At 40.6% G+C, this 20,331-nt stretch overlaps 1 protein-coding gene across 9 annotated transcripts in view; it reads left to right on the top strand.

The window, feature by feature from the left end:
• Positions 1 to 20,331, top strand: part of LOC103184676 (formin-binding protein 1) — a 114,196-nt gene that overhangs the window by 77,845 nt on the left and 16,020 nt on the right. For 2 of the 9 annotated variants that reach the window (XM_007902825.2, XM_007902826.2), the window contains exons 7-12: positions 1,435 to 1,563; positions 2,309 to 2,455; positions 7,135 to 7,329; positions 9,236 to 9,418; positions 13,747 to 13,830; positions 20,262 to 20,276. In XM_007902825.2, coding sequence (XP_007901016.1) covers positions 1,435 to 1,563; positions 2,309 to 2,455; positions 7,135 to 7,329; positions 9,236 to 9,418; positions 13,747 to 13,830; positions 20,262 to 20,276 — 753 coding nt within the window. The remainder of the gene's footprint in view (positions 1 to 1,434; positions 1,564 to 2,308; positions 2,456 to 7,134; positions 7,330 to 9,235; positions 9,419 to 13,746; positions 13,831 to 20,261; positions 20,277 to 20,331) is intronic. The other 7 variants (XM_007902830.2, XM_007902827.2, XM_007902831.2 and 4 more) reach the window with 5 other exon arrangements.

Raw genomic sequence — 20,331 nt, 5'->3', positions numbered from 1 at the left:
ACGCGCTTTGCAAGCGAGACACCTGGGTTCAATTCCAGGCAGGGTGAAACCTTGGGCAAGTTTCCTTACTCCACACAGAGCCTAATAATAATCCCTCCAAAACAAAACAATAATAAATTGGTCATTTTCAATCCACGACTATTTGTGGGACACTGCTGTGTGCAATTGGCTGCCGCGTTCGCCCACAAATATACAGTCAATTCACTTTACAGCATATTCTGTGAAGCGCTTTGAGACATCGAGAAGACGTGAAAAGTGCTATATCAAATGCAAGGATTATTATATTATTCCACAATGGGGGAAGCCAGGCTGGTGAAGTGCTTGTGTCTCGTGCAGTAATCTCTGAGTGCTAGGTACAATGAAGGATCCTGGGTAGGGTTGTCCACTATAGTTATAGTTTCTCCTGATGGGCCTCTCAGTGTCTGTCCTGTTTTCCAGCTGAGATGAGGAGATCAGGAGAGCATCATATCAGGAACTGCAGGGTTCAAAATATACCTATGGGAAATGGTATCATAGAAACCCATGCATTTCAAAGTGTTTGTGTCACATTCCATCAGCCCAGGCAGACATGTCAGAGTTGGTATATGCATATAACTGGCTTCTGGCCTAAAGCAAATAACCTTTATGATAATCAAATCTGATGGAAGGAACCCAGTCTACATTTGCATTCTTTCCATATATCTCACAATAAGAATTGTGAACTTCAAAGCAAAAGTGCTGCGTGCACCTTGACACATTTATCAGTAGGCAAAATACATTAATATCATTAACTGAAAATCCTTTTCAGCCTCTAAAATAGCTTGGCTTCACTCATGCTTGCCTGGCGATCGGTGGATACGTTCACTGGTTGTCATTTCAGTTTGAGTTCATTTCAATGGTAGGTTCATTCAGACCTCATGTGCAGCCATGCTCAATGAGTTCCTTGCTGTGCCTTGTGATACCCTGTGATCACGTCAGTAGAAGTAGTGTTTACTATTTAAGCAAAAATATTCAATAAATTAACTGATGAAGATGAAAGGGCATTTTAATTGATGGTGAGATTCGCTCTTTATCTTGGATGTGTAATCCATCGTTTATTTCCTGATGTCTGAATACTTTTCACATTTCAGGCCATGAAATAATTTTCTTAATTAAGTTTTCTAAATTCAAGTATTAAACTTTTAATATTAAAATGCCACAACACTTACAGGGTCCGATCCATTTATCCTGGTTTATTCTTTTGTGTCTTCCCCCATTCCTTTCACGCTAATAATGACCTACAAAAAGCCATAAGTGAACAGCTAATTTTATCTGGAGGGTTGTTGGCTAGAACACTGAGAAAGTCCCCTTTTTTTCCAGTTATTTAACATCCACCTGAACAAATAGCATAGTGATTGCTCTACTTCAATCTTATAGCAATCTCCATTAATTTGCGTTTATGATGGTTGTTCCCAGGCTCGGCAGCAAGCCCAGGGTCGGCACCAGATGGCGTCTGAGAGTAAGGGCGATTACGCCAGCAAGTTACAGCACTTCAACAAGGAGCAGCAGGAACATTACTACACAAAAATACCTGCTATCTTCCAGGTCAGTTGGACTTGAGCCAGTTCAGCCTTCAACAGCCTTCAAACAGTATCTTTACCGATTAGAATAAAATAAAACCCCTCTGCCCTCGACTACCTCCCTCCCTGCCTGGACCCTCTACCACAGCCCCCTTGGGCCTGGGCCCCTTGCCATGGCCCTTTCCCCTTTGCTTTCAAAACCCACCTTAAGACTAACTCTTGGCCACCTCTCCCGTTCCCATCCAAATTTCCATGTTCAGTGACAAGGTGTGTAGACCCTCGAGGGTGACTGGTCCTGCAATGACCTACCCATGAGTTGAGCAGCTCTGGATCAGCAAGATTGTCATGCCACCCCAGTGACTATGTCCTGTTACAGCTCACTTGTGAATTTCCGGAATTTGTGTTAGGTCCCGTCTGTGGGACTTTCCCCATTGGAAAGAGAAAGGAGGGGAGAAAATGGCACGAAATCCCCACAGTTGAAGTTCATTCAAAGCCTGAGAGCTTAGAATGGGGCAGGGGGTAACCAGTGGGATTCAGCTGCACTTATACTGTGAGTGTGAATCACGGCACTCCTGAAACCATTGCTTCCTGGTGCCGGTTAGTTTCCGGAGCAGTGTCTCTGCCAACTGCGTTCCCCTTTACACTAATGCACAGTGGTCAATATGTCCAGCGCCTTGGGACATCCTCCTGACATGAAAGACCCTATACAAATGTAATTTGTTGTTGTTAATTCACTGGAAACGTGTTCACCAGTAAAGTTCTGATTTCAGAAAATTCAAGATATGGATGAGAGACGAATTGTCAGAATTGGTGAATCAATGAAGACCTTTTCAGAGGTTGAGCGCCAGGTCCTTCCCATCATTGGCAAATGTCTCGATGGGATCACAGCAGCGGCTGAATCGATTGACCAGAAACAAGTAAGCACGTCTTCAATCTTTACTGTGGGGTTGACTGATTCCAGTGGTTGTTTGCCTTATGCACGGTTAGGATTTCTGTATTAATCTACCAATGAACTGACAACCTGACTGCCTGCCTAAAACTTAAAGAAACCATCCAGCTTCCACCAATTCCTGATGGAGCCCTTTAAACGTAGCAATTAATTCAAGTTGTACTCTGCCATTGATGTGTTTTGCCCAGCTGTAAAACTTAGGCCACACTGATATTCTTTTTCCAGTTGCTAGCAACTGATCATCTATGGACTTTTTTCAGGGGTGGGGGGATTGAGGGTGGCTGTGTACTTGTAACCTTGCTGACCCATCCGTGTAACCATGGAGCATTATTTCATCTTTTAAGTTTCTCAATTCCGTTGCCTTGGTGTTGCTACGTGCAAGATATTGCATCAGCTAAAGAAAACCCTTCTGATTTGTTAAACCTTGAGATGCGTTTCGTCAGTTCATCGATTGGCTGCCTTACTGAAACTTAGCATTTTATATTGGAAGAAGTATGAGCACAGTTGTTCCTTATGACAAAATGGTGGAAGTGTAACTACACAGAAATAATGGGCTGTTAAAGGGAAGGAGTTAAAATGCTTTTGCATTCTTTGTTAGTTCATTAACCTCAAATAGATCAGCCAATGCCCTGTAGTCACATCCTGTTCATAAGGGACTTCCGTTTCTTTGGTTAAATAAGCTTTGTGGTCATCTCATTGCTGTGCGCAATTGGCTGCCACTTTTCACCCACAAAGCACACAGTCGCTACACTTTACAGCATATTCAATGAAGTTCTTTGAGATGTCTCAATAACGTGATCAGAATAAACTGAAGAATATATTTTGTGGGCGAAACACGGCAGCCTATATCAAATGCAAGGATTATTATTATATTATACTGGCTGTACCCATTACAGCTACACTTGCAACCAAAGGATCCCGTATGGAATGTAGATTTCAGTGATACCACTCACAAGCCATTTAACATGCCATAGATATTGTGTGCACACCTTAAGCATACATGTGTGATGAGCTTGTTTAGGTCATAGCTCATCAACAATAGGAGATCCCTGAAAACATGCCCATGACACTCCCCCCTTGCAAGATCTTTCCGATGAGGTATAAATCATGTCTCCATGTCAATCGGTTTATTACGTTATTGGCGGAAAGGCATTTGGTCTTTATTAGCATAGATATAACTCTCGAGAAGGGTGTGTGATTTCCTCTGTTGCTACTTTGTTGCAGAATACCATGTATCCCTCATTTTGGAACTTAATTAAAGCATTTTTTAATAAAGCTCATCAACGATAGGAGATTCCCCCCCAAAAAAAATGCCCATGACACTCCCCCATGCAAGTCCTTTCCGATGACGTATAAATCATGTCTCTATGTCAATCGGTTATTGCATTATTGGTGGACAGACACACAGACAGACATTTTGTCTTTATTAGTATAGAAGATAAGGTGTGTGAATATTGAGTGAGAGCATGATTAGCATAGCTCTGATTTCCCATTCTCTCATCCCCTCCACTTGAATACCCTGCTGATGATACCTCAAGACTACGGATGGGTAAGCGCTCCGGGACGCTACCCCGTGCAAAGGGCGCTATATAAATGCAAGTTGTTGTTGTTGAAGACTAAGAATAGATATACCGAGCTAAGATAGGCCACCTGTTTTGGAGCCTGTGGAATTGTTTCCCCAGTAAAAGGAAAAGAAGTCAAAACCTACATCAGGGCAAGCGAGCGAGCAAACAGCCTATTTAAGCGGAATCGCGCTTGGCTGTTGATTAAAAACAATTTTCCTTTAAAATATCTCCCTGTTAAATCTGTGTAAGCTGTTGGTGCATGGCGGCACTTTTCTCCAGTGTTGAAGCGCTGACTGTGAGCAGATTCACAGTTGTTGCAACACAGAGGAGAAATTATTGCATGCTAATGACTGTTTCCATTTAGCAATTTACCAACATTGTACAAAATGTGAAAATGCTGATCATTTGTGAATGCAGCTGTTTGTTTTGTTGATGATTGTGAGACGTGATCCTGAGGAGGCAGAAAAAGGTCTTTTTATTTGGGTAAAGTTAGCCGTGAACGATTGTTTTTTTGGAGCATGCTCGTTCAGAGGCCTGTTGTTAAAATAAGATGGCGGTCATTTCTCTTTTGGTTTACCAGGTGTCTGACCATCATACTTACGAGCATCCAAAACAAAATAAAAGTTCCACATATGTTTCTGCGTATAGAAATTGTCCTGTGCCTGCAACAGAATGTCTCTCTGTCTGCTTACCTAATTCTGGAGAGTAATATGTGCGGGTTGTCAAGAGCCAAAGCTTGGAGACCTCAGAGTGTGTGTTAGAGTTAACTGCTAGAGCTTAATAGCTAAAGCCACATAACTTCCAATTGAAAGCAGTGTGTGGCAAGCTCTCCACTTCTTGTCCAATCCTACCTGTTGAGGGTGGTTTGTTGGGTTAACGGGAGCTGAGTGGGAAGAATCCCTGCCTCCAGTGACTACTCTGCCCCTCCACATCCTGCCAACAAATCAGGCTAGGCTGTCATCAGCAGTGCCCTCCTGTACTGTGGACCCACTTGGCTCAGGAAAGGGGCTACTGAGACTGCCAGTTCAGCTCCATGGAGACCCAGTTTACTGTGGCTCAGTCGCTGTTCTCTCTTTAAAAACTGAACAGCAGCACTATGGCAATCAGATCTCTTGTTTTTGAATAAACGTGCAACTGGTGATGGGAAGCTCTGTCTTCACACCAATGACTCACTTCTGTTCAAGAATGAGTTGGTTTGTCAGGGTTACAATTGTGTAAGTGATAGAGCGCTTGCCCTTTACAGCTGTTTGGCTTATAAGGCATCGCTGTCATCAGAGCTCCTGCAGGTGGCCTCTTCATTCAGTCCCGACTGCATGTGCCTCTAAATCACTGCTTTTGTGCTGTTTGACTCAATCGTTCCTTGGTACCGTGGGACACAGCTGAAGTTGTCTCTAGATGTTCTTTTTGTTATCTCTTGTAGAAACATAGAAACAAGAGTAGGCTATTCAGTCCCTCAGGCCTGTTCCACCATTTTATAAGAATCAAGGCTGATCTTATAAACCTCAAGTCCAGTTACCCGCCCTTGCCCCATATCCCTTAATACACCAACCTAACATATATCTGTCTAAGGGCAAAGGAGGTATGCACATGGAGGAGTGATGGGGGGGAGGTCCAACAATGGTAGTGGTGTGTACATGGGGAGGATTAGAGCAAGGGTGTGGTATACACATGGGGATTGCCAGAGAGACTGATTTAAAGTCATTTCTTGTTTGTCATTTACTCGAGAAAAATACTTCCAGTAGTTATTAACAATATGTGATTTCTTCACTTGTTAGAGTGTGAAGTCAAGTGCTTTGCTGTGTTTACTTTAGCTACTAAATGATTATTTTATTATTTAGGTGATTATTTTAGAATCTGAAAACCTCATGGTATTCAAGATAATCGCCTTAAAATTTCACGTTGTGCAGCATTTTGGAAAAGTCTTAACTTCAGTAACATTTAGAAGAACTTTCCACAGTTCTGAAAAAGAACTGGCTTCCAAATTGAATGTGAGAATTTTCCAAAATATTACACAATCCTATATATTAGTGATCTTAAGACTAAGATCATGACTATTTGGCCTCAGATGCTGAGCATTCTGCACATGCACACCACTCCAAATGGTTTGTTAGTGAGATAACGTTCGTAAAGAGCTGATTCAAAACCAACATTTTAACAAAGTCCCATTAGAGCCCTGGGTTTCTCGAGAGGTTGAAATAATAATAATGGTTGCATTTGATATAGCGCCTTATCACGTCTTCGAGACATCTTAAAGCGATTCGCAGAATATATAGTGGATTGACTGTGTAATTTGTTGATGAAATGCGGCAGCCAGTTGCACACAGCAGTGTTCTACGGACAGTTGTGGATTGAGTGACCAGATTTTTTTTTGAGGGATTATTACTTCCAGAAAGTGATCCGTAATTCAACTAACAACTGGGTTCCTACTTACTGCTAGGTAAACAGGTGTGTAGAATAAGGAAACTTGCTTAAGGTTTCTCCCCACCTGAGAATTGCATCCGGGTTCTCTTGCTTGCGAGTTGAGCGCGCTAACCACTATGCTACAGGGCTCCATGTTTCACCACGATCACATTTGCAGGTATCACCATAAACCATACAGAGGGAATTTATGTAGCTAAAGCGGGCAGTGAGCGTGACTGTTGTTAATGAACATGAGCTTTGGGTAAGACTGGCAAAGCAAACCTTGGACTGTCCTGAGCTGAGCGTTCAGCTGATGGAGCACTTGGCACAGGCTAAAACCCAGAATGTGAAGTTGGGCCCTCTTGTGCTGAGAGTAATTTTACCAAGAACAGTGAGCCAATGTTGTCTGATTCAACTTCCCTGATCTGTATTGGTGGCTTCTCCATTGGGAAATGCATTTAATGACTGAGCCCCTGAGAGAACCTGTGCTCTTGGCCTCTCTTTGCTGAAACACGGTGCTCCCTGAGGTGAGTTTTCAGTGCTGGGAAGTGAAACCCTTCCCCTTGACTGCTCTGACTGGTTGGGAGGAGGTTTCCTTTCTTGCAGGAAAATGGGCTGTTGGGTGTGTTATTGTGTCCAAATGCAAGCTGGTTCCTAGAATGGACTTTCTGTGTGATTTCAGGATGCACAGTCGGTGATTGAGACCTTCAAGTCTGGCTTTGAATGCCCGGGAGATTTTGATTTTGAAGACTTCAGTCAGCCAATGAAGCGCACGGTTTCTGAAACCAGCCTCTCCAACAGTAGGACAGACGGCAAACAAGACGCTAGGAGTGGAAAATCCAAGGGCAAGCTCTGGCCTTTCATCAAAAAAAACAAGGTAAAAGCATTCGTCACCTGTGTGCATAATGCACCTGGAGTTGGCTCCATTGACCATTATAGTGGGAGCCCTGTGTGTTGTGTTATTGGTCATGTTCCAGGATTGGAATTTGAATTAATTTTGATTTGACTTCCATTTTTAATGTTTAGATTGTAGTTTTCTTGTTCAGTTTGTGGTTGCCATTGTCACTTTTGATTTTGCTGAAAAAAACATCATTTTTCTTTTTCTGCTAACTGACTAACCTTTCTGTTCACATACAGCAGCATTTTCTTACTCCATCTACTAAACTCCCATCGATGTAACTGACTGTTTTATCGGGTTGAACACTAGATCTGTATGGTACTTTTCGGTGATTTCGTTCTCCATAGGAGTTCCCTTGTGTGGTGGGTATGCCAGGTCTCCAGCAACTTCACACAGTGAAGATCTTTTTTGCTTTGGCATCAATTTTAGATCGCTCTCTTTGCTATTATTCGAAGAAGCAGCTTTCACCCAAATTGTAAAATTCTTCTGAGAACGTTTTGAATACTTCCATTCAAATATGACTTAAAATCAAATGCGATGTATCAAAAAGGATTACGTAAGTATGGAAATCAGCAACTTGTGTCCTCTTTCTGGGCAAACGGGTCCAAGCCCTGCTCAGCTTGCACAGTCCAGCAACTTACAGAGCTCAGAACAGGTCAACCTTCAACACAGACTATAATAATAATAATCCTTGCATTTGATATAGCGCCTTATCACATCTTCACAGAACATACTGTAAAGTGAATTGACTCGAACACTCATCCTGTATCCCTCCGCCTTGCCCCTTCCTTCCCCATCTTCAGACCTTCCTATTCAACCATGCTACGGTTGGTTACCTCCCCTCCACGGCTGGTGTCACGCTCCACCACTGTCAAGTGCTCTGGGACTCTACCCTACATGTGGGGCGCTATATCAATGCAAGTTGTTGACTGTATATTTTATGGGCGAAAATACTAACTGGTTAAAAGACTGATTAAACGGGGGCCCTCTCCCAATACTGGTGTGAACCCAAATAGCCCTTTTCTAGAAGTTAAGCAAGAGTTGTCCAATCCTTTTTTCTGTTGCTTGTTTTTATCTGTTGCACATGATGATGGAGGAGCTTCCGCATTATCCAGGCCCTGAAAGGTACCTGGCTCAAGAGTAATTTTTCAGTAAAATTCCATTGAGCTCTCTCTCTCGCTCTTTCATTGCATTCCAAATAGTTCCCCAATTCCCTCTCGAATTTACTGACTCAATCTGGCTCCCTGGGTGGTCGTTCTTCCTCTTAGTGTGTAAAGTAATAAAACATAGCTATGAGGGCTGTTCACTGCTCCACAGCCATGCGTTGCGTGGACTTTTTCAGGGCTCCATGCGAAGATCCTTGCCACGTTTTAGTGTTCACCACACGAAGGCACATAGCTATTGGGGAGAGAAAGTAAAGCTGCCAACCTCACAAATAATTGGGTATTACAACAAAATGCATGGCCCGTGGGAACAGGATATAAAGACGTAGTTCAAACTTGCAATTTATGAACGGTTGTAATAAAATCTTCCTTTTCAAGGCAGCAGAGGTAAACTGGCATATCCACTGGCATATATATCTACCCTTTACAGGATTTGAGGTGTGCATGCTTTGCAGAACAGCAACTACTTTTGCATGAGCTCTCCTATCAAACCATCCTCATTATTCTCTTATTTCATCTCATTCTTTGTATCTTAAATCTTGAAATGTTTGTTTCATTAACACAATGCTTTTATGTATATTTTCACTTTTACTGTGCGGATGTTTCTTTGTTGCGGTTTAATATTTGTTTTTGTGTGGCTTTTTGTGTTTTGGGATCTTATTTCTGTTTTTTTCCTTTTTTTCCTTTTCCCTTTTTTTACTTCCTCGATCTCTTACTGGTAGCTTATGTCCCTTTTGACATCTCCTCATCAGCCCCCTCCTCCGCCCCCTTCCTCTTCCTCACCTTCTGCTGTTCCCAACGGCCCTCAGTCTCCCAAGCAGCAAAAGGAGCCCCTCTCCCACCGCCTGAACGAGTTTATGACTTCCAAACCCAAAATCCACTGTTTCAGGAGCCTGAAGCGTGGGGTAAGTTCTCTTCTCCATGTTGCGCACTGTCAAGCTTTGCATGCCTCTCTATAAACTGTACCCATCACTGGCTGAAGACGTAGAGCACTTTGCACTGGCAAGCGATATTGTTTTTTCTTGCTTTGTATTCTGACGCTTAAAAGAAAAATGTGCACAAATGGAACTTAACCGTTAAAATTAATTTTTATATAGGAGTTTGCAAAGAAATAGTGCAATTCCGTCACAATCTATTTCACTGGCACCCTCACCAGCAGTAAAGTTAGAAGCAGTCTGGCTAAGGCCAGCGTGGTGTTCTTGGCACAACAGACAGTGTTCTTTCAGAGTGGTTGTAATCCACAACATGTCATTCCTGAGAGTCGATGCAGCAAATTTGTGGCCAGGAAATTGATGCCCCACTTAACTGGTTGATGTACCATAGACTAGTCATAAAGCATTGAAGCAAACCAAAATTCAAGTGGTGTAACGACAGTGGAGCCTGTTCCAACTCAGTGGTGAGTTTCCACACAGTCCCATCCTGCCTTGTAACGAGGTCTGATGGCCAGTGTCGCTCTTTGCCGGCTAATTCCTGCACTGAAAAAGAGACCAATGTCCCAAATCAGCAGGTTACCACTGAACTTCACTACCTGATGACCTGATGACCCAGCAGTCAGCCTGCCAGCCTGCTGTGTGAATGCACAGGTAATGGGATCTGGCGCCACTCGTGTTCTAAACGATCGAGCGCTATAATGAAGCATGTTATAACAGCCCACTGTACATACTAAATTTGTATCTTGCTTCTCAAGATCAGTTTTTAAAAAAAAAACTCCTGTGTATCTTCATATATACTATACTCTCCTATACCATGAGCCCAAGTGTTCATGATAAGAGAATCAGACTGCCTGTCATATTGTACTGAAACACACTGCATTTGTGCCACGACTGCTGTAGATATTGGATGTGGTTTGGGGCAAAGGTTACAATTTTTGCATTCTGTCTACAGTATGCCCTTTATTACGCTTTCTCTCCGTTTCTCTCTTATTGTGAAATGTAAATGTTTGTGCCTGTAAACTTGTGCGCAGTCACCGGTAGAGATACCTCGAAACGCACAAGATTGCAAAGCACCTCCCAGAACCGTGTGTGAATAGAGTGCAGCCGTGAGAACAGCAAAATAAAGGGAGATGTATCCATAACTTAAGTGCATTTCTATTGTGTATCCACAAAGGATGTTTAGGACAAAAAAGCTGGAATATTTTAGTTCCTTTCGGCTGCAAATAATCCTCAGTGTGGGCTTAAAGTTCTGTTTATTCGGGAAGCCATTGACTGGAAATCCAAGTGAGGCTCCTTATAGTGTTTGTTTTCACTTGCATCATTCCTCTGTATCATGCGTTAGTCCATCTGCTTGGCACTAGCCAGCAGTTAGTTAGTTCATTATAAACTTCTAATTTCTTACTTTTTAATCACTCTGCTGAGAATTTATTAAAGCATTCCAATTGAGGAATTGCAGGGAAATTTTATCTTTAGTTCCTAATTGTTTATATTATGCTGATGGTTGAATTCAGTCACTTATAATAATCCTTGCATTTGATATAGCGCCTTATCACGTCTTCGAGACATCTCAAAGCGCTTCACAGAATATACTCTAAAGTGAATTGACTGTATATTTTGTGGGCGAAACGCGGCAGCCAATTGTGCACAGCAGTGACCCACAAACAGTCATGGATTCAGTGACAAAATTTTTAGTAATTTTGAAAAAAAAATTTGAAGGGATTATTACCCCCGGAAAAGCTATCTGCCAATCAACGAACAACTGAGTTCCTACTTATGCTAGGTAAACAGAGGCATGTGGAATAAGAAAACTTGCCTAAAGTTTCGTCCTGCCTGGGAATCGAACCCAGGTCCTTTCGCTTGCGAGACGAGTGCTCTAACCAATACTCTGCAGGACACGTATTGCAATTATCAGCAGAATTTATCCAAAGAATACAAATTCATAAAGCCTGAGCATTCGTGGCACGTGTACAGGCTTGATGTTTGTCATTGCCAGGTTAATCTCACTCAGTTTCACCTCAATGTTTCACACCTTTTTTCGGTTCTGCCTTTTGCAGCCTCACTGCAAATGTGAGCAAAGGAACATGGCAAATCTAGCATGTGAAGGGCAAGAGGAATTTTTAGCTCGTCATCACAGTGCTGAAAAAATTAGATGTGTTGCAACTACCAGACTTTATGTAGCACTCGCTCCCATAATTAATGGTTCGCCAACAATTCACAGTCACTACCCTTTACAGTAAATCCTGTGAAGCAGTTTGACACATTTCAACGATGTGCTAAGGTGCAATATTAAATACAAAGATTATTATTAATAATGATGCAAGTGTATCTTCAAGCACACTGTGCGGATTTCTGTGATCTCTTTCGTTCGTGCAGCACACAGTTTTTAAAAGAAATATTTGTTTTCAAGTCATTATGTCCTAAGCTACCTTTCTGATGTTAAGTTTAAAATGTACGTTATGTGCCTGGTATATCTCTACACAGGTCAAGATCTGAAATTTTGTTTAAAGTTTGAAAAGCTTTAAAGAGCATATTTTATTTTGATTTCTGTTTTACTTCTTTCCTTATTTTATTTGACACAGCATTCGCTAGTAAATGTAATTTGTAGTTCAAAGAAAGAAACTGGTAGATGATATGGTCAATCAGGCCATTACAGATGTTGTAATAGCTACAATATCTAATGGCAAGAATGCAATATATAATTGAATAAAGGTTATAAAATATTTCCTCAATCAAGGGGTTTGTAAATTCAAATGAACTTTTATGTGGAAAAATCCACATGAAAAAAAATGTTTTGGCTAGCAACAGAACCAATGTAGTCGTGTTAGCAAGAGAGTTCTTATCCAGCCAGGTAAATGAATATACACCTGACTCCAGCACTACACTACCTCAGGCCTACGTCAAATTCAAACCTATTGTACAATTCAAACCTGAACTGGATTGAGATCATCTAAATTCCATCCCAAGGACTTTTAGTGTATCCAGGTTTCAACCTCTTCATGTTGTAATTCTAATAAAATATTGTGTACAATTGAGTCAAAATTGCCCATCTCCTTTGTGGCCGAATGCATCTAGAAAAGGAGTATTGAAGATGATGAACCTGTGTAAGAGCTCGGCATCAAACCCCGCAGAGATTGTAGACATAGGTTAGATACAGGGTAGCCCTGTTAATTACTACTCGCCTAATTTATTTATAGTGGGTTTACCGTGCACCCATGCTGCTCTCAAAGGTGTGGAAAACTTCTGGCACTAGTTTGCCATGCACAGGAATACCTCTGAAGTCCCCCAAGAAGTTAATGACGTCAGCAGCACTTCCTGCACCTACGTGCAACACCCAGGAACAGATGTCAGCAGAAATCTGATGACCCCAGAATCACTGACCAACCATTTTTTGAGCACTTCCTTATAATGCAGGATCTGAGTTTATGGACCCCAAATCACTGCAGTATAAACAGGGTCACCCTGTGTGCTACAGATAACCATGGATGCAGTGTGCCGTTGTGTCTGTTTTCTTTCCTGGAACAGCCTATTTGTGTTTGCCAATTGGCCAGACTGCACCCCATGTACGTTGTCAGATTCCTTTATTGTAGGCCGCCTAACTTTCTGATTTCTAAATTGCCATTAACCTTTATTCAGTGAATGTATCTCTACCAATCGAGAAACAACGTGATAATTGTTCTTCACACACTGGAAGTGGCTTCAAGTAAGATCCCAGTGTCCCAGTAACATCGATTCATTTATTGCAAAATGCTCCAAACTTTTATATGCAACTCTTCTATACTTGAATCGTAGGTGTGGAACCTCAAGGGACACAGTGAATGAGATGAGAGTTTGTGCCATATCCCTATCTCGATATTTCTCTGTTTACTGCTAATTCCTTACCTTTAGTTTCAATCTTACTAAAAATGAGTAATTGGCTTCCCTTCAATCTGACCACCTGGAAATGCTAAAGTCTCTATTGTGTCCTTTTGCTCAATAATAAGGTTAAGAACTCACACACACAGTTCCAGATTTCAATTTCACCACTGGCAGAGGGAAAAGAGGAAGACAAGACAAATGTATTGATTTTGAAATCCAGTAATATTCCATTTGGCTTTACTTCTATTTAATCATCAAACTCAGGGAATGACTGTCTCTCTAAATGTGACATGAACAAAAGCTTTCAAACACTATCCTTGATTGAGGAAATGCTTGGTTTAAGGACTACCCTAATTACTAACTCTATATAGAATGGTAGGTAGAGCTAGTTTGGAGTTGCTGGCTGTTAACAAAGATGTGTTCTTTCCCACAAACGCACACACCAGACTCAGTCTTTCTATTTTCACAAAGAACTGATGAAGAGGACATTAGGGAAACCTACTTATGCATATGAGGCGAGGGAGTTTGTTGTAAGTCTTTGTATGGTGACAGCCATACAACCACCCCACAGTGACTAGCCCCACTTACACAAGCAATTAAACTTGCCTTTATATTGTTCCACAGTCGATTAGAAATGTCAAAAGTACAGTAGTTACAGTACAGGAATTTATATTTATATATATTTGCACTTATATAGCGCCCCTCATACAGGGTAGCATCTTAGAGCGCTTGAAACCACCACCAACCACATAGCACATGGATTGTGGTGGCTTTCCAGCCTTTGACAGGACAATTTATGAGAAACAATCATTCTAATAGTGAAAACATTTTTTGCACAGTTTGCTTCTCTTTCCTTAGAACTTTAACCTTCCCTGCATGTGTCAGATACTTGTACACTTCCCATCAGAAGATCAACAATGACTCATTCACACCAAATGTGCACGCGTGAGGAACAAGGAAATAAGGAGTATAGGAAAGGGGGTGGCTTGTGTGGAGTGTAAATACTGACGTGGATTATTTGGGCTGAAAGGGCTGTTTCTGTGTAATTCTATGTAAATGACAGCAAATGTTAAATGTAATCACATACAGGCACAGTACTGCTATTTCAGTCTCTTCCTTTATCTTTAAAATTCATTAATCTGGAGCTACAATGCCAGGAGCACATCACAGTCTGACCTATCATGTAACTACTTTTATTCAAAGTAATTTATTTGGGTTTATAGCAAAGCACATTTTAATTTCTGCTCAGTATCAATCCTGGATGTCCGTATTATTAAGGATTTGATCGTTTCTCAGGAATTAAATGCAGTTCAGTCTCTGATTTCGTTTTTTGATATGAATTTGTCCTTCATCTTGGATTTCCCTGTTGTTACAAAAATATATTTAATCAATTATTTTCTTCATTTTTTAAAAATCCTATATGACCTGGATCAAACATATGGTCATGAAAGAAGCATTGCATTTAGAGCGGAAATCATCTTTCTAGGACACATTTAATATTAAAAATTTGTCTGTTTTAAAATCAATTGTAAATTGCTCAAAAATGTAGCATGAAATCTAAATTGCAGCAACTATTATCCATGTTCTCAAGAAGACATTTTATTTAGCATATTAACTTATGCTGGAGAGGGCCACTGCCCATATTAGGTCTGTCTCACATTGGGTTAATCTTACCAGATGTGAATGGGACCCAGCAGCAATGAAGGAATTCCACCTTTGTAATGACGGGAAGATGGCATGAAAGATTAAGGGAAGTAGAAGTTATGTATGGAGAGGGGACTTGTATTTTGCTGAGGTTAAATGATCCTATTATGCTGCATATTCTGTTCCCAAGAAGACCTTTGACAATGTTGGACAGCCTATCTCTGCCAGTAACTATCAAGAGGGGATGCAGCACAGGTGAGGGAACAGCCAACACAGGGAATGCCAACTGAAGAGATGTGCAGCCATTCCTGGAGTCTTGTCTGACTGACCAGGCTGCTGCTCAGTTATCTTGTTGGATCTAGAAATTCAACACTACATGGTTCAGCAGTAACACTGAGACGATAAGGCGACAGAGCAGAACCAATAAATAGGAACTTGCTGTTCAGGCCTATTGATACCAGACACTCATCTGTCCACGCAGATAGTACCATTGTACAGGGACAATATGCCATTTATTCAGTGCAGAGACTGCTTTCCTCTCTGAGCGCATCACAAAGTGGTGAATAGAAAAATGTTACAGAAAGAGAGTCAGAAAGTAATGGAATAAACTACACTGAATAAAAGCGCCCAATTAACAGTCCCTGAAATTTGAGAAGAATTTGATGTACCAAAAAGTTTTATTTGAAGTTTTAAATCGCGTTTCGTGTGAACGAGTTACTGCAACATAACTAATCTGTGTAAGTGGGGTTACTGACTGAATTCCCAATAACACATGCTGCTTCATTCCTATGTGTTATTGCATCTTGTGCCTCCAGATCCCATCATAATTTCCTGTAGACTAGCTGCTCAAAGCTGTAGTATGCCATATTCAGGCTTAGTCCAGTAAAGCATCGGCTGTGATGTTTTTCTTTCATTGTTCGTTTATAAGGTCATTAATTAGGATTATTCAAGAGCCTAACCTGAATCAATGTGTGCTCAGTGTTGCCATGTTATGGTCCCATTAGCGTGCCTTTTATGGGGAAGATTCCAGTTTGAAATCAATATTTGTGATATAATTGTAAAGCTGTGGTGTTTGAACACCCTACAGGACAGAATGTGGTCAGACAGATCCAGCTGTGTGACTCCCCATCAATTACATGTTATATCTCTGTGTGGAACTGAGCTGGTATAGGGGCAAACATTCACTGCTTCCCCAGAGGGGAGAAGTCAGAAACCAGGTCTATGAAGTTGGGGACAGAATGAGTGAGGGATCTCTGGGGAACAATACATTGTACAAACTTGTACAGTAACTTGTTGCATTTTAAAAAGTTTCAAATGTTAGAAAAATTATTACTAAAAGAATATAATTCTAATCTAAGTGTACCCTGCAGAACACTCAAATATAAATCTACACTTACACAGCGTCTTTCATGTCGGGAAGACATCCCAAGGTGTTAATAATGGCTCACTACCAGAGCTGGGGTGGAAGTGGCTTTCGAGACTTTGCCTCTAAGCTGCGCTGTAACTGACCCGAGAGATGGATAGCATTGCACAGATAGGTTTCCAGAGAGTTGGGACAGATAGGATAAAAGCCTGTCTGCTGGTATTGGACAGACAGGGTCAAGTGGGGTGAAACAGGCTGGTGACCACTGAGTGAAGAGTGAAGACAGCGGGTGGGTTGGTAGGATGTGAGGAGGTTGCAGAGGTAGTGTGTGGTGAGATCATGTGAAATGAAATCTGGGATCGCGTAACACCGGTGAATGACCCACAGGATTAATATCTAACTCCCTGATTTGAGCCATCGAGGTCAGATAAAGCCACACATAGCGTGTACCCAAAGAGAAGGGAAATGAACGGATAAGGCAACCTGAGCTGCCTTTGCATGTTTAAGACCTTAGAGTCGGAACAGCATTTGCAAAGGCCAAGACCCAGGTTACCTGTCTGCACAATAGACTGTTGGAATGTGAAAAGCTTTGAAAATAATACTGCCGACCCATCAGATGTTTCTGTTAACAGTAAAGAAGGCATGCTGATGTGGAATTCATTGCTGGGACATTGGTAACACTGACTTTCAGAAGGAATTAAAGCCTAGACTAGTCCTTAGCAAGAATTTGCTTGGCAAACTTAGAAGAACAAGTAACTAACTCTTCTCTGTGCACTTGGCCATTTTAAATTGCTCATCATATGTATCATAAACCATATAGTATTTGAGCCCTAAACCATAATTAAAAAAATGTTTTTTTTTGTAAAGCTTAGGATAGTAATGGAATGAATTAAGAATAAATAATAATAATCCTTGCATTTGATATATATTTGCATTTGCTTTGCATTCAATTTTTTAAAGCTATCAAAGCAAATGTGCACACAGCAATGTAACATTTATATTATTCGTAACTAGAATATTCCTGGTTTGATTTCCAAATTTGCTGTTTAATTTTGTTAATAGTTTGAATTTAGCTTTTAATATCTATTCCAACATGATCCTGTTGTTAATTATCTGAGTTTTCTTTAAAATATCCATGTTCATAAAAAATGTTGTTGTCCATTTGAAAATTGTGGTATTTACTTGTTCTGATTTCACATTGACCAGTGATATAACATCCAATTAAAGAACAGCAGTATTTCAATTTCCATGTTCAGATTGTAGTGTTTTTTGTAATCAATAAAATTATATCTTTCATTTTAAGCACTTTTAAAGCATTGTTTTAAAATCACATTTTTTAAAACTAGTTTTAAATCTAGAATTATTGATCCAGTTGAAGCTTGATTTTAAAAGACCACCTAGTTATTTTGTAGGGCTTGAGATAGTGAGCACAGTAAACGAGAAGCTTTCATGTTTGTGTGTGCAAGGTAGTTTATGTCTGTCTGTTGGAAAAGCTTGTTTTATCTTCATTGTGGGTAAAGGTTCATAAGGTGGTCATTTAGTATCATGTTAATACACTTTAAACTGAACAGATATTGTTTTTGAAATTCACCATATTCCTGTGAGAGAAAGATTATATTTTGTCTATGCAGTAGTTGTAATGTGTTGGTTTTAATCAGTGACTTGAGTTAAGCACTGCAGTCATCAGAAGGTGTGAACGTAAGGACATTGGGAAAGTCAAGGCCATTCAGCCCATCCATTTCTTCTTTCAGAATCTAATCAGACATTCTTCTGCCCAACACATCCGTTATCTCTTTCTGTATTGGAAATCTATCTAATTCCCTGTTAAATGTTTCAGCTGAGTCCCTATTTACTGCACCAGGTAGCAGTCTATCCCATAAACTGAGGTTGTTCCTTCATTCTAAAATCCTGTAGTGTTACGAGATGGCAGTTGATTGCAATCTGACTGGAATTTTTTTTCTGGCTACCGTTGAATTATTGATTATTTGTTTATTTGCCTTACTTTTATTCTGTGCTGAAAATTATTTTAAAAAGGAAAACTCTTCTGAAAATGTCAGCAACCAGTGAAAAAACAAAACAATCTCTGCTCTCCTTCACAGCAACTCAGTAATTCAGAACATTGAGCACATTACTGTAAAGATGAAACCCTCAAATAGGTTTGAGATTCGGGGTTCCCAGGCTGCCCCTATCTAGAAATCTCTCTAGTTGTTAGCCAGGTAGTTCAGAGGTTTCATATCATGGAACAAACAGATAGACATTGGTGATGATCATTGATATTGGCAAGCTTTGTGTTACTGGTTTAGAATAGGATTTACCATTTTGTCAGGGCAATTAGTAGAATAACTGGGATGTGGAACTGCTGGTAGCAGAGGTTGAGGCACAATCCATGTTAGGTTTCAAGGAGGAACTACATGGATGTCTGAAGAGGAATTATTAGCAGGGGAGGCAGGTTAACAAGACTGAATGGATTGCTCTTTCAAACAGACGCGAAAGGCCAAATAACTTTCTTCTATGTTGTAAATTTATATGGTTAATGAGATAAGCAGCCTCTAAATTATGTCTATCCACACAATTCCCTACTCTCTCCCCATTAAATCAGTCAGTAATCATAGCTGACACTTCTCCATTGCTTGAACCACAAATCACGATTTCCCCTCAAAAAATACCTCCAACTCCTAGGTACTGAAACTGTACGCATATCGACATGTAGAAAGGAAAGAGTGGGAGAATGTCCAGATACTCTCCAGTCCATTCCCAAGACGTCCCATTCCATCTCCTACCCAACATTTGAACTGCCTCTGTATAAAACCTTAGTTTAGTGAGGATATAGAATAAATAATAAGCAAATGAAGTGATTGTTCCATTTCACTTTGATATTCATTGCCGAGCTTCAAGTGTGGCTGATTGGCATCCAGATTAGATGTTCTTTAGAGTGTTTGAAACTCTGAGACAGTTAGTGTGTTTTATGAGATCACAAAGTGGATACTGTGATATCAGGTCAAGTTCTCTGATCACCAGAGACGGTGTTGGCTGGTGGAATACCCTCTGTTTTATTGAGAGCTTTAGGTGAAGGATCAAGAACTGTATGTCAGAGCACCCCAAACTGACGTAAGGTGGAAGGAAAGATTAGGTAGATAAAGAGCTCAATGACCTGTAAGAATGAATTGTAGAGAAGGTGACACTGTGGTGGTAATGATGTAGAGAGGAGCATTTCAAGTGTTTGGAGTCTGGAAAGAACAAATGAGGAACATGAAGAGGAGTGAAGATTAGTGGTTGTGATAGAATAGAGAAAGATGTTATTGAGAAACAGACACACACAGGTTGGGGAATACAGTATTGCAATTATTTTGCTATCAAAACAGACTTATAGTGGGATTTGGTGTATTGTAATGTCTTTATCAGCACCATTGTTCCTTTGTCCACATAGGTAAAGGGGTTAATAACAACCATTACATAAAGACCTGGTTTGGATTATGATTTAGGATCATAAATTCAGGAAGTGTTGAAATGAGATGTCAAGGATAAATATTTTGCATGATCCAACATATGGAGTGGGCAGAGGGACTTAAGGGATAATCTTTGCAGAGCCTTTCCACCAGAGATTCAATGTGTTGGGTAGAGTCCATGTTAGAATGGATTGTACATATTCTGAGGTAAGAAGGACACTGATGGTCCAAATGTCTTTTTCTCATTCCATGGGTCCTCATGTTCACATGTTGCACTGGTGAAACTTGCCTTGGATGTTTGGTAGTAAATCCTGTATTTTAGAAAAATTTCTATGAAGCAATTCAAAATGGCTTCCTTATGAACCTCCTCCCAGGTTTTGCTGTGTACATTTGCCATGTTCATACCCACACAGTTATTGTTGTTAAGTGTTTATAAATGAGCAGTCATTTTCTATTGACTTGTCACTTGTTTTTTCTCTTTCCTCCTTTCCTCCAATTTCACATGAAGCTTTCTCTCAAACTGGTAAGCAATGTGATGACTTGTGTCTGTTCTACGTCTAATATGTTTTGACAACCTG

Source organism: Callorhinchus milii, unplaced genomic scaffold (assembly GCF_018977255.1).
Source record: "Callorhinchus milii isolate IMCB2004 unplaced genomic scaffold, IMCB_Cmil_1.0 Scaffold8, whole genome shotgun sequence".
NCBI classification, from domain to species: Eukaryota; Metazoa; Chordata; class Chondrichthyes; order Chimaeriformes; family Callorhinchidae; genus Callorhinchus; species Callorhinchus milii.
The sequence above is the reverse complement of the archived record's forward strand: the minus strand, read 5'-3'. Positions and strand labels throughout refer to the sequence as shown.